Source organism: Oryza glaberrima, chromosome 8, assembly GCF_000147395.1.
Source record: "Oryza glaberrima chromosome 8, OglaRS2, whole genome shotgun sequence".
Taxonomy (NCBI): Eukaryota; Viridiplantae; Streptophyta; class Magnoliopsida; order Poales; family Poaceae; genus Oryza; species Oryza glaberrima.
Genome location: NC_068333.1, coordinates 17,140,968 through 17,155,603, shown reverse-complemented (window position 1 = coordinate 17,155,603; position 14,636 = coordinate 17,140,968). Strand labels below are relative to the sequence as shown.

General features: G+C 40.1%; 2 protein-coding genes across 4 annotated transcripts; one reads left to right on the top strand and one right to left on the bottom strand.

Moving 5' to 3' along the window:
* Positions 1-3,132: 3,132 nt before the first annotated feature.
* On the top strand, positions 3,133-7,741 carry LOC127781978 (uncharacterized). The gene has a single exon (XM_052309055.1). It carries the CDS (start codon positions 3,208-3,210, stop codon positions 4,060-4,062), a length of 855 nt encoding a protein of 284 aa, XP_052165015.1. The 5' UTR covers positions 3,133-3,207; the 3' UTR covers positions 4,063-7,741.
* A 235-nt stretch (positions 7,742-7,976) lies between these two features.
* LOC127781977 (uncharacterized WD repeat-containing protein C2A9.03-like) lies at positions 7,977-14,337 on the bottom strand. Of its 3 annotated transcripts, none has more exons than XM_052309053.1 (10): positions 14,087-14,337; positions 13,815-13,995; positions 13,533-13,700; positions 10,184-10,270; positions 9,492-9,626; positions 9,295-9,399; positions 9,118-9,209; positions 8,925-9,030; positions 8,753-8,839; positions 7,977-8,656 (listed from the first exon to the last, which is right to left on the bottom strand). In XM_052309053.1, exons 2-10 carry the CDS (start codon positions 13,953-13,955, stop codon positions 8,243-8,245), a joined length of 1,335 nt encoding a protein of 444 aa, XP_052165013.1. In that variant the 5' UTR covers positions 13,956-13,995; positions 14,087-14,337; the 3' UTR covers positions 7,977-8,242. The 3 variants fall into 3 exon arrangements, with proteins under 3 accessions (XP_052165013.1, XP_052165012.1, XP_052165014.1); XM_052309052.1 differs by having other exon boundaries at positions 14,160-14,337; XM_052309054.1 differs by having other exon boundaries at positions 13,815-13,978; positions 14,160-14,337.
* Between the last annotated feature and the right edge of the window lie 299 nt (positions 14,338-14,636).

Sequence of the window (14,636 nt, the reverse complement as noted above, 5' to 3'; positions counted from 1 at the left end):
AAATTTTCAGGATGACAGATGAACTGTCATACTACTTATTCTGCATTTTTTGCACGTGCTAGAGCACAACAGCTTGATAAAGGTTCAGTTTCATGTATTGTCATATATTGATGGCAAACATGTCTCAGATAAGAAACTCTTGTTGCAGTTCAGATTTTGGCAGCATCTGCCGAACTCCATGGCGGCAGCGGCGCGTTCTGCACCGTGACCTCAGAACGGACGGGTTTGCGACACCCTCACTGACATGGCGGCGGCGGTGCGGCGAAGGGGCACCGGCGAGTCGCGGGCGGGTGGCGGCGAATCTGCAGAAACGAAACGACGCGGGGCGGGCGGGCGGACGGATGCTAGGATTGGGGGGATTTGCAAAAAAACAGATTAGCAGAGCTAAGGGCGGGTGGTTAAGTGCAAAATTAGCCTATCTCTATCCCTAGCTATCGGATGAGCATCCTGTGGTCTTGATTGAGAGTTTCTAAGGTTGCACAACAACCCTGGTTTTCACCTGATACGGTGCCTTTCTTCTTCGTGCTAAGTAGGTTTGACTGCACGCGCTTCAGGAGAGACCGTGGATCAGGTGTAATGGACTAATGGCAAAACAACAAACCTTTTTATGGATGTCATGATGAAGTATTTATATATGAATATAATTAATGGTAAAAATGAACACATATATTAATTATTGTGTTAATTAAGTAAATTTCACATTAGACCATATTTTATTACCGATATTTTGTTTTGGACTATCTTTTAACCGATGTTTTCACTTTAGACAAGATAATCTTACTTTTGTGACACTTTACTTTTTTACTCATCTATATCCAACTTATTATATGTCGTAGAAATGTTCTACATACAACTGTAAAAGTTCATTGATGAGTAGGAGCCGGCTTTATATGCTTAAGTAGAGAGTTGTAGTTGTTCAAAGTGTAGCAAAACGTAAAATTATCAGGTCCAAAATAAAAACATGGGTTAAAGGATGGTATAAAGCGAAACTTCGATGATAGAAGATGACCCAAAGTGAAATTTACTTAGCGTATAATTTCTGTAGTATTACTCAGACCCTGTTTAGATGGGACTAAGACTTTTAAGTCCCTATCACATCGGATGTTTGGGCACTAATTATAAATATTAAACGTAGACTATTAATAAAACCCATCTATAATCTTGGACTAATTCACGAGACAAATCTATTGAGCCTAATTAATCCATGATTAGCCTATATAATGCTACAGTAAACATTCTCTAATTGTGGATTAATTAGGCTTAAAAAATTTATCTCGCAAATTAGCTTTCATTTATATAATTAGTTTTGTAAGTAGTCTATATTTAATACTCTAAATTAGTGTCTAAATACAGGGACTAAAGTTAAGTCCCTGATCCAAACACCACCTCAATAATCAGGGATGTTACTGTAGACGCACGTTCTCCTCCATAGCTCAACCATATGGGTACGAACAATGTAGTCAATGCTAAATTTGATGTGTGGCGGATAGGTCACTCCCAAACTAAATTGTCTTTGTTTCCCAACTATGCAAATTCGGACCAATTACATATTAGAAAGTATAACTTTCGGCCTCTACACACTAACTAAGGATGTGTTCGTTTTCCCAGAGTTGGGAGCTATATCCTGCGCACGGAAAACGGAGCAATCTATTAGCGCGTGATTAAGTATTAGCTTTTCTTTTTTTTTCAAAAATGAATCAATATGTTTTTTTAATCAACTTTCATATTAAAAACTTTTTAAAAAAACGTACCGTTTAGCAGTTTAAAAAGTGTGCGCGTGGAAAACGATGAGAGAGGTTGGGAACCTGAGAAACGAACTCAACCTAAGGATGCACACAACCTTGATCTCTCCAGTTTACGGGCCCCTTTGAAACAAAAGAAAATCTATAGGAATTTTAGATGATTTTATCCATCAAAGTCATTTGAAAAAAAAAGAATTGTTTTCTACACATTTCCTTTGATATTCCTATGAAATGGACCATTTTAGAGCAATTACAAAGGAAAATAAACATGAGGTATCATGTCATATTTTTCTCTTCATATGTCTAAAATTTATGCGTGTATCCTCTGTGCTTATCTGTGCTAATCAGACAGTTATAAAACTTTCCATTATGTTTCTCAATCCTGCAGTTTTAAAGGTGCCCTAAAATCAGCAGCCCAGCGCAGCAAAAGAAATTAACAAGTCATATCATTCTAGTCCAGGTCTATTTGGATACAGGGACTAAAATTTAGTCCATGTCACATCGGAAGTATTAAATATAGACTAATAAAAAACCCATTCCATAACTCTGAACTAATTCGCGAAATGAATCTATTAAGCCTAATTAATTCATGATTAGCCATGTGATGCTACAATAAGTATGTGCTAATTATGGATTAATTAGGCTTAAAAAATTGTCTCGCGAATGAGCTCTCATTTATGCAATTAGTTTTATTATTAGTCTACATTTAATACTTCTAATTAGCGTCTAAACATCTGATGTGACAAGAGACTAAAATTTAGTCCATGGATCCAAACATACCTGAGTTGTTCTCTCTAGTTGAGGCAGGAAAGACTATCGAATTAAACTAGGCGATATCCCGCGCTTTACTACGGGATTAATGGATGAGTATATGTTAAATATAATTAAAATTATGAAAGTTGAAATGTTGAGAAAATAATTTGACACATACTTATTGATGATGTGTCATGATTGCATGGGATTTAAAATAGGCTAGAATAGTAGTTGTTATCATGTGAAGAAGTGGTATGCTTGCATGGGGTTTTAAATGGGCTAGAATAGTAATTTCTAGTGGGTGATAATGTGGCATGCTTGAATGTTGAGGTTTAGCTTCTAATAATTGTTAGTGAGTATCAACTATATAGAAAGTATAGATAAATATTCTTCATGCCACACAATTGGCTGCTCCTTTAGGGCACTCACAGCGCAAGCTTCGAGTATGAGGTACCACAGGCTGCCACCTAGAATGAAGAGTTTCAAAGACACTCTCTTCACACTGCAAGCACCGATTAGTGGGACCCACAAATACTCCCTCCGATTTTTAATAGATGACATCATTGACTTTTTCTCACATGTTTGACCATTCGTCTTGTTCAAAAATATTATGCAAATGTATAGGATATAAATCACACTTAAAGTACTATGAGTGATAAAACAACTCATAACAAAATAAATTATAATTACGTAAATTTTTTGAATAAGACGAATGGTCAAACATGTGAGAAAAAGTCAACGGCGTCATCTATTAAAAAACAGAGGGAGTATCTGCCTCTCCAAATCCCCAAATCCTCCTCCCTCGTCAGTCGTCACGCCCACCACCCCACCAAATCCTCCCTTCGTCATGCCCGGCGCCGGCTCTCCCCTCCTCCCTTGCCGGCGTCCTCCCCTCCTCCCTCCGCCAGCGCGCTTCAATGAATGCACGGCGGAGTGGCCAGCGAGCTCTTGGCGATGCGGATGGAGGCTGGGTGTGGCCGATGAGCTCCCCGCAGCAGGCCTCAACACCGGCGCAGATGGCGATGAGCTCCGGGCGGATCTGGCGGCTTCGACGCCTCCTCACCGGCATGGGCTCGGCCGGCGTCCCCCTCCTCCCTCTGTCGGCATGAGCTCAGCCGGCGTCCCTCTCCTCCCTCCGCCGGCGCCAGCTGGCCTCTTCCCCACCTCAGCCACCTCCTCGGGGCCGAGCAGTGCCGGCTCTCCTCTCCTCCCTTCACCGGCGGCGGCGCGGATCTGGGCCCCTCCTCCCTCGGCCAACGACGAGCCGCTTGTGGTCGTCGTCTTCCTCGCTTCGTCTCCACTTCCGACTGGCGACAAGGTTTCGGAGGCGGCGGCGCGGAGCGGAGCACGGGAACGACGACGAGGTCAGCGACGCGGAGCGGGAGGGCGCGAGGTGACGGCGAGTCGGAGGCACGCCCTCCACAATGCAGGTTCCAGCCGTTTCTCCGCCACGTGTGGTCTTGCGCTAGCGAGGAATCGCGCTTCCCTGTGTGGGGGCGAGGAGCTCTGGTGGGGCGCGCGACCTAGCGCCATGCACGCGCAAATCCGAGCTGGCGACGTGAGGTAACGCTCCACGTCCCCGCACTGTGAAAGGCCTTAGAACAAATTGTGAAGATGCACTGAACATCAAAAGTGTGTAAATAAAATGTTATTTCCATTGAACTTCTAAAAAGTTAAAATATCCCAAACATATCATATGGATCACATATAGGATAGAAAAAAAAAACTAATTTAAGTCTTGGGAAGAAGAATACGAGCTCCGATTGATAAATGGACAAGTTTAGGCTGGCCGTGGTCCTTTCTCAACATTGTGTGGTGGTGATCATGTAAGCGTGTGGTGTGGTACGTAGTACAGCCGGGCTGAGTTTTACGGACTCCAAGAAATTTATGTTTTATTCAAGCTAATTCATTTCAACATGTTTCAACACCTCAACTCTCTATTTCTTTCAAGTTTTCTTCCTCCTCCATTGATTCTTGGCTGGAACGAGTTTGTTCCCCTCCCCTGGATAGTGTTTGATAATAATTATGACGATTATGTCAATGCATGTTTCATAAAACTGAAGAATTCACATATTTACTTCCTTCAGAGATTTACTTAAGTATAGCGCCATCTCTCTAGCACTTTAAACTTCCTCTGTCATCCATGTGTTTATCTTGTGTTTTCCTGTATAGCTCCAACTATCGTTGGTCAGCACAGGCCCCACTCGTTTTCCTAAAGGACCCATAGATAGAAAGACAGCATTAGATTGATCTTTAACTATCCTGATGTGAATAGAGGCCTAGAGGGCCATCGGCCATGACATGGATCAAACAAAGTGTAGTAGTTGGAGACATGGTTTAATTGAAAAGGTAGGTTTATCTTTGCTCCATTGTATATCTTTGGTCGATATACATAGACCAAAGTGAATTTTAATTTACTATTTCCCTCGTGCATATTTTTCTCCTAAGGTTTTATCGATTGGTTTGTGTTGATGCGAAAAACACATACTGGCCTAGAAGATCTGCTTAACTTCAGGTCCAAAATCTTGCCTTTAGGTTCGTGAGCGTGCCAATTGATTTGATCCTGCAATCAACAAGAAATAAAAGACAAAAAGAATCGCGGTTAAATCCATAAACGATAGCCGATCGGCCAGCCACCGATGACATATCATTTATTTTCAAGCCAATGTCATATATGAATCGATCGGCAGTGGTAAATAAGCAAGGTGAGACTAAATCTATTCGATCGGCTGTAAATATTAACGCTATATAGTCTTTCTATCGATGTATATTTAAACCAAGTGATTGTGATAGATCGGTCGCCATACCGAGACAGTATAAATCACTTAGATCGAAATATACATTAACACGAAGATTATAAACGCTTATAGCATAGCCAATCAGATAGATCTAGCATGTATCGGCTAGTACTCTGATACTACTCTACATTAAGATATTAAAACAGATAGAATATATCAAACAGTAGCCTAATATAATTTATTGTGATAAGATCTTAACATAAAGGACAGATTTAGCATATCAATTGAGCATATAGTACATAAGGCTAAATTAGGTAAGACGGCTGAAACCCCGATTCTATCTCATAAAACAAGCCAGATATCACAATTATAAATACCACTTAATAGATCGAACTCAACCGATGCAGCATTAAGCATAAAGATAAGCATGAAATCTAAGCAGGATGATGAAAATATACAAGAGATGGTAGATACACGATACAATCTAGATTAATAACAAAACATAACTCTACCGTTTGTTTCCTAACAATAAGGACCAGCCGATAACAAGTTATATAGCGCTACTAACATGGATTGCAACATGTATATGATAGCTCGACGAATTAAAACAGGGTTAAAGTATCATAGAGATGGAAGCATTAACCCCGATAACACAAGCCGCCATAACAAGCTTTACCTCTAGTTGAAGATTGAAATCGATGCAGCTCAACCCGAAAGCAAGAACTCGTCAAAATAAACGAAAGTAAAAAGGGTGGCGATGCGCCGAGATTGTATTGAACGATTGTTAATTGATTACATGGGTTCGGGTTCTATTTATACCCGAGATACAAGATATGTCATTGCCGGACATGACATTTATCTCTAACAAACTCTAAGATACCATAAATCTTCGTGGTAGACTTTTTCCCAAACATATCTCTAAGGAAATATAATGAAATATCCTAATTTAATAGATACAATTGCCTATCCAAGAGCTTTATCTCTATGGCGGCAATCCACGTGAAGCACCTTGATCGATTCTAAAAGCATTTTTGAAATCATCATCATCGGAATCGGCTGCATCACCTCTATCAGCTGTCATCTGTCCGATTCATCTCAGCCGATGCATACTCTGTTCTTTGAATCGATTTCTTTCTCGAATCCGCCTTGATCCCAATATCGAATCTGGTTCAAAATTTACCAAATTTAGTCGTCAACAGTTTGTTGATATAAATTTTAAAGGAATTTATAGATATCAATCTCTTATTCTAAAGGGCTCTTACTTTTTTCATAAGATCAAATCCTTCGAGATCCCTTCTTTTACTTTGTTCCAAAGTAGGCACTAGTGTGTGGCCCAAAGATTTGGCCCCGTAGTGTGTTGGTGGTCGGGTGAGGCTCCTCTGATGTATTTTAGAGGGATGTGTACTGACGTGTGGCCCATGATGGTGGGCCCCACTAGTCAGGGACCCATGTCTCTCTGACTTTATGTCAGAGGAGCTTGGTCAGTTGGTGGTTCGTGTTGTTTGTAGCAATCTATAAAATAATTCCAGTAGAACAAATCATTTTTAAGCGTGAGCTTTCATTATTTTTTTTAGAGGGGGTGAGCTTCCAAATTTAATACTACATATTTCACTTTTCAGGTTTTTTAAGTAGATATACAGCAACTATTTATAATTTTTATACCTTGATCCTCCCCCCTTATAAGAGGCAGCTTATATGGATACGACACCAAGGTTCAAATTTTAGTGCACAAGTATTATGTACATACGAGCATGTTTTTAATTGAAAATTAGTGAGACCAAGGATTTATTGCTGGCCTACGTCCCTTTTAACATGTATCAGGGTGAGGGAATATATTTGCGGGTGTGTTAATGTAGAGCTTGTTCGACACAGCTTTTAACTCCAACTCCATCTCTTTTAGGGCTGGAGCTCAACCAAACGGTTTCAGCTCCACCCAATAAGGGAGTGGAGCTAACTGAAGTGCTCTCACAAAATGAAGTATAGAGGTGAAGCTAGGTTTAGACTGCTCCATAACTCCACCCCACCCAAACCTAACTCCTGAAATTAAATTTAGGGGTTAGAGCCCTACCAAATGGGCCCATAGTAGGCATTTATGGTTGTGTGTGCACATGTGTCTTGTAGTCGTAGGTAAGGCATGGATACTGAAGCAAACACCATTACTTTGTGCAATTGGTAGTTGAATCACTGATATGTAGACCCTACTTTATTACGCTCCATATGTTAGTGGCAGCTGTAAACTGTACGAAGTCAGAGAAGCCTTATCTCACATACACACATTAAGCTTGAAATAGATGTATCTCGTAGAAAATCACAATAATCTAGGCTGTTTGGTATTACTTGGTTTGGATCGCTACCGTTATTAAAAATTTAAGTAGCCAAAACTTTAGTATTGCTAAGTCTGGATGTAACGTACTTTGATGTCAATATCTATAAATGGATATTGCAAAATTATGATAATTGAGAATTCCAAGCATGTTCGGTTTGATAAAGAGAGAACGGCTCCGAGCCACCGACTAGCAATTTCTACGTGTCCCAAGGACTGAAAAGGTCGCTGCTGGGAAATTCCCTGTTCTTGTATAAACGAGAGCCGAACAACCGAGTGGAACACATATGATCATTGAGCTAAAATCTTCTTCCGGATGTGCCGAACCATCCACTTCTTGCATAATTTATCCTTGCTATTTTGTTGCCAATGCTCGTTGCGTTGCAAAGAACCGGGATACCACAACTATATGTACATCGATTTGGAGAAAAATGAAATAGGACGGCTATACATATATATATACCTCCATCAGTTCCTAAGTGACATTTTAGACAAAAGGGACACAATTTTACAGTTCGGGGCCATTCATGAGCTTCAGGTGCTGCAGCTAAAAACTAAAGCAGCAAAATTTCTTTAATGAGCTTTTCACTATTAGTGCGCCTTCCACAAGTTGTGCAAGTTATGCAGCACATAATCGGAGGACTGCTAAGCTCAGCAAAGACGCACATTTCGCTTAACAAATGGCGTCACCACATGCAGTTCAAATAATGATGTCGGTGCCTCCTGTTGAACTCTATGAGGCCACCGTATGTTGGATCTGCTATGCCAACATAGAAGGCCTCGGCGTCTGGGCTGAATGACAATCCAGCAATCTCTCCAAACAAGTCAATCTCGTGAGATCTGCCATAGTCTGCATATGAATCGTAGATATGGACGAAATCCACAGGTTCTGCAGTAGCCAAGAACCGCCCGTCTGAAGAGAACTTGATGCAACGTATCGAGCCCATCCTTCCGCCAAGTACAGCCACAGACTCTGATAGGTTTCTAATGTCCCACAGCCGACAGGTTGTATCTTGACTGCCGGTAGCCAAGATATTGCCATCAGGATGCCAGGCAGATGCGAAAGAGTAATCCAAGTGACCCTTAAGTGCACCGATTGCCTAAAGCAAGAGAAGCAATTACAGATTAAGATAAAAAAAAAAAAATCAGAAGCCACTACAACCTCACACATTGGGTCAAAATAGTCATGCACTTACCTTGCCACACTTGGGATCCACTACCAAGCCATCCTCATGGTCCCCAAGGACAGCAAACAGTCCCCCTTTTGGGCTCACCGAAACGCTCTGATTGAAAACTAAAATCTGAGACTTGGGAGACAAAAGAAGGCACATAACCAAGGGGATAAACAAGTATAGAGAGGCTACTTACATTCACAGACCATGGGAAGACATAGTGCTTCAGCAAATCAAAGTACTCAATGTCAAAAATTCTGACAGAGCAGTCATTGTTAGCAGCCACCAACCGTCTAGATCCACTGAAAATATCAAAACATACATTTGTTAAGAGTTGTTACAAGGCCTGGAAGTAAAAACATGCTAATTCCAAAAGCAACAAGTCTTACGTGGGATCCTGATATATCTCCAAAGAGTTGGTAATAGCATTCTCATCATCTGTAACTCTTGTGCTGAAAAGAACTCCATCATCCTCCAGGCGCTATTAAAAACCAAAGAATTTTGTCAGTTTGCAAGTTACTAGATGAAATTGCAAAGTTTAAGTATATGTTTTTCTATGAAGATACCTTGCATATAAGCTCACCCTGAAAACCACCAATTACCAATAAACTATCATCTACAGCCATAGTTGTGACCTGGACCATTGCAACGGACTGTGAACCATGCCCTCTCTGTCCACAAAGAAGATAATTTTGCAAGTTAGGGACCAACGAGATGATGAGTCAACAACAATGAGAGCTAAGGCTATGGATGGAGTAGGTACCTGTTTTGGTATAATGCAGTCATCCGCATTGATTAGCTCAGTACTTGTCTGGTCCAATGATGACCAATGTGTCACTGATTGGTTGTGCACCGTGTAAACATCATGCTTGGTTGTTGCCCAGACCAGATTCCTTAACTGAAAACTTAAAATCAGAACTAGAAACCACATCCATTTATCTATGCAGGAACTATTCTGTCTTATATTGAGATCTATGAGTAGATCTAGTGTTCCTTGATGACATAAAAGTAGCAAATTGATGTATTTTGATGCATGCATGTATAGAAGAATGATATCACATCTAGCATGTTGGACGTTCAACACTTAGTCCATCCATCTTTTAACAGAAAAATAAAGTTGTTCCTTCGATATCTTGTCTTGTGTGTCATTTCAGCAAAAGTTATGCCACTTGCCGAAATAACTATTAAAATGTTAATTATTGGGAGTTCACTATATTGATGGTAAAACTTTTCACAGATATATTGTAACTCTTAACAACTACCTGCAACTTCTTTTCCATCAATTCCTATTAGGACCTATATGATCTCTACAAGCCAGATATTTTGAAAAGGTTTATCATTTACTGCTATGACCAAGTAGTACCAAAGGACAACATGGCCGGTCAAGTTCAAATAAGATCAACCGTAGCATAACTGAGCTACAGATATTGGAATGTCAACAGAGTGATTACAAACCTGAAAATGTACAATTGATGGGCGAGCACGCCTTGTATTGTACTGGAAATCGTAGTAAGGACTATCCTTTTCAACTTTCTTGCAGTCCTGTATAACATAAACAGGAAGAGATTTTAAGAAGCTGACTGACAAGCAAATGATGATATAAATTATTTTTCAGGATTTGACTGTACTGTGAATTTCCAACAGTAGGTGCTGGACTGTAACCATAACAATAAAGTTAGTAAACAAAGACTAAGGACTTGTGGAGAAGTTCCGTTAACACATTATATGAGCTCATGCAACAACCTATGGTTGGTGTGCTACTACACAAAGGCTTTTGAAAATTGGTTCCCTACATATATCATATGAAATTAATTGGATATAAACACAGCTATCTTCCTGTCCCTAAACAACAGCAAACAATAGAAACAACTTTCCTCCTCAGTCCCTAAGAATTAATTGTTTCCACAGAAAGTTGCATGTAGTTACAGTTACACATTAAGGTGCAAAGAAACTTGCAGCAAAACCAAAAAAAAAGTCTTTAACAGTATTTCCACCTGTTTTCCATGCTAAACAGTTCATAGTTTAAGCAGAAAGTAAGAAATGATTGTTCCAACTGTTTGTGAGGGATCAATTGTCTGAATTCACACAAGGAAAGCATCCTGGTTTTAGGTAATTTCAGTCGGGTAAGAATAATACAGTGTGAAAATCATGTCAGGAACATCATAAATGTTGCAACCCATTTTATACACTTCAGCATATTCATTTCATGTCTAACGCTCTAACTACATAACTATTATCATACTTTAGACAACAGTTGCTAAACAATATTTATCAAGGAGAACATGACAAAAATGAGTCACATGACAAAAGTTCATATAACTATAGATTTAAACAGTGTTTCCTTAAGGAGGTTTGATCAACCTTGGGCTTCATGTATATCTTTTGAGGGTTTTTTTTATCGATTAAAAAGAAAATACTAAAATTGCCATAGCTCACATAACTTTTAAGTGGGAGTTAGTACAATACATTCAGTCAAATCAACAGCATACAATTCTTTCTAAAATACTCCTTTTGATTCAAATTGACCTAAATAACTTAACTTCTGGGATGTGGCAGGATTATCAGAATTTCTCTGATTTCATGAATATAAGAGGAAATAATTACCCTACCCAAATTGATAGTGTCTTTACATATGTTGCCCTAAACAAATGACAGGTCAATAATGTGAAAGTGGATATCTCCAACTATCTGAAGTGCATATAATGATACAGATACAAAACTACAACGATCATAATGATTCCATTGGATTTTATAGATTCATCTATGGCCCATGCATATCATCCAAAATTTTAATTCAAGCTAGCTTTACAAACATTAATAGATGTAATTTGCCAACATCGTAATAGAAAAGAATGCAGATAATAGGGGATTAGGGGAAAAAGATCCTGACCAGAATCATCAAACACCTATATTAACTCCAATGAAGAGAGTAGATTAAACAAACTCTCCTTAATGCTTGCTTTCTAATGTTAATTTTACTAGATTATCTGTGTGAAAATGTGAAAACCTTCCAGCATTTCTTTCAAACTCTATCACAGACAACTGATTATGTGCCATGCATAGATCATTGGACATCAATGAAGAATCTCATAAGGCTAACTCTACAATATTAATGAACCACGCATAAGGGAGTTCACTTGAATAAATAAGATCATCCCTGCAGCCACTGATGCAAATGACAAATGAGGGACAGACTGTTTGACTATTTGGTGTGCTGAGAAAACCCATGATAGGAAATGGAGAAAGGATTTTGGAATGTTACCTTAATATGCTTTATGCATTTATATCATGTTAAAAGGTAAACGTTTTCATACATGAGTTATATTTTTCAGATGGTTACAAGACAAGCTCATTCTTAATGTTATCTTTTGTTCGTCACTAGTGATCATCAATTGTTAATGGTGAGCAGTGATACTTAAGAGATTGATTAATTGAGTATGAACAGCTATCAACACCGAGTCCAAGGGTGGCTCATGCTAAATATATTAAGGCATGACATTCATGACTGATGACTAAGTGAACTAGTGATGGTTGTAAGTATCAATTTGCTATGTGAAACGAAAGGTTGAATTTCAATCGTTTCAAAAGGTTGAATTTCAATAGAAACAATTGAGAGGAGGTTTATAATCAACTAAACACAATCAACATAAAAACCATGTAAACATATAAAGAAAACAATTTAAGGGCCTATTCGGTTTGGAGGATTTTCGCGGGAATTTTGGCGGAGCTAAACTGTTTCCTGTAAAATCCCTGCATTCAGAAGAAGCCCTAAGTAATGGGATTATGGGAACAAGATTTCATGCTATCACATGTACACCTAATCAAATAAACCCCTAAATAGCTAATGCAGGATAAGTAATCAACACCATGATGGATGAGCACTCATAACTCATAAGCACACAAACCACCATAAATCATCTACATGTTGTGTTTGATTGGCTGTCTGAACTCTTGAGTATGCCATGGCATTTGGATAAGCTGCCCATAAAATGGATTGACTCGCATGGTGGTAACAGGTCAGTAGGTAACTAATGGTGTTCAGTAGCAATTTAGTATATACTCGTATATTTTATGTGTATGTTAATGTTTGGAGGTAACCAGTCATAGCTGGAATCATTCATTACAGAACACTTGGCACTTCATGGGATCAGCCAAACAACACATGAGGATTGCTCATTCAGAAAATCTAAGCAGTTACTGGAGAAAAAGAATGACATGAGATTCCTCCATTTATATTGACAAACTATCGAAAACAGGGGGGGGGGGGGGGGGCGAGATCGACAAAGTCGATACTCAAGATTTAAATAAAAAGTTGGCATTTATCTGTATTACTGTAGATTATGTGCAATCCAATAGACAACTTTTTAAGATTTACTGAAAACTAAACCAAGTAACACACATCCATTCAACAGGGGGAAAATAAATAACAAGCATCAAATTCTCATACAAACTAGTATCTATATGCCTAGTATGCTAGTAGGCAATTGAGGCATTCCAACTACCACATAGAAACATTTGTTTAGGACCTTATGCACATAAGTGTCTCCACAATACACAAGCATGTAGCACAATAGCACATGCACAATATGTTTATTTCAACCCGTTTATGTTTTTTTTTCCCATACTATCATGCCCATAATGCAGCCTATCATGTTCCCATGATTTTGAACTCAAGAACTGATGACACAGATTGAGACGTTGGACACTCTAATTGCCTAATGGATAATCATGAACCTCACACCATAGCTTGCCTAAGTGATTCGACAAATAATAAAAGGATAGTCCAAGAGCATAAACAAGGTACCTTCAGAGCTTCCTCCCGGGCATAACTCAGGTTCTGATAATTCCTGTAATTCTTCATCTTCATCTCCCGATACTGATCCCTCCGGAACACAATCTTCTCCCAGGGGATCCCCTGCATGTCCTTCCCATCCCTAACGTCCTCCACGGACACATCAGTCAGCGGATTCTCCTGCAAAGCAACACAAAAAATAATAAATAAACAGAAACTTAATTCCACCGCATGTGGAACCGCAACCGCAGCAATTGGGAAGCACCAGCGCTGGCGGCCGCGGCGGCGTCGCACCTGGTTGTTGTGGAGGAGGCTAGCGATGAGCTCGTCGTGGTTGGCCGCGCCGAAGGGGTTGTTCTCCCCCTGGTCCTCGATGAGCTCCTGGATGCTCTGGAGGAGTAACTCTAGGTTATCCTCCAGCTCGAACTCGTCCATTCTCCCGACGCCCCCGATCCGACCTAGAAATCAATCGCCGCTGCAAATCAAACCAAACCAAACCAAAATCACCGATCACGAAAACTGCCCTAACAACAACTCCCCCCAAAATTTAAAAAAAAAAAACTCACAAAATCGGGCAACGAATCCGGGAGCGGCAGCCAAAATCCCCCGAAACCTAGACCAAATTTCTCCAAAGCTCACCTTCGATTAGCCGGACCTCGAGGCGAATTCCGGCGAGGCGGCGCGGAGGAGGATGGGGAATTCGGGAGGGTTTTTTTTCTTTTTTTTTTCTCTCCTACCCTCTCTTTTCTTTTTGCGTTTTTTTTTTCTTTTCTTATTATTTTAGAAGGCGGCGACGCGGAGGCGAGGGGGAGAGAAAAGAAAACCTGATGTACCCAGCGCGTGGTGGATTTTATAGTCGGGATGGACATGGACGCGTGAGCCGACCGAGGCGGCGGATCTGTGGGCCCCGGCTGTCAGTGACCTGGCTGGGTAGCGCGGCCGGTGCGGAAGTTGGCGGTGCCGTACGGGATAAGAATCCGGGTGGATCTGGGTCGGATTGGATGGATGGCCGGGGTTAAAACACGCCGGCTTCTGGAGTACTAGTAATTTTTTGTTAGTTATAACAACAGCAAACGTTTTGTTTTGTTTTAAAATTTACTATTTCGGTGTTTCTTC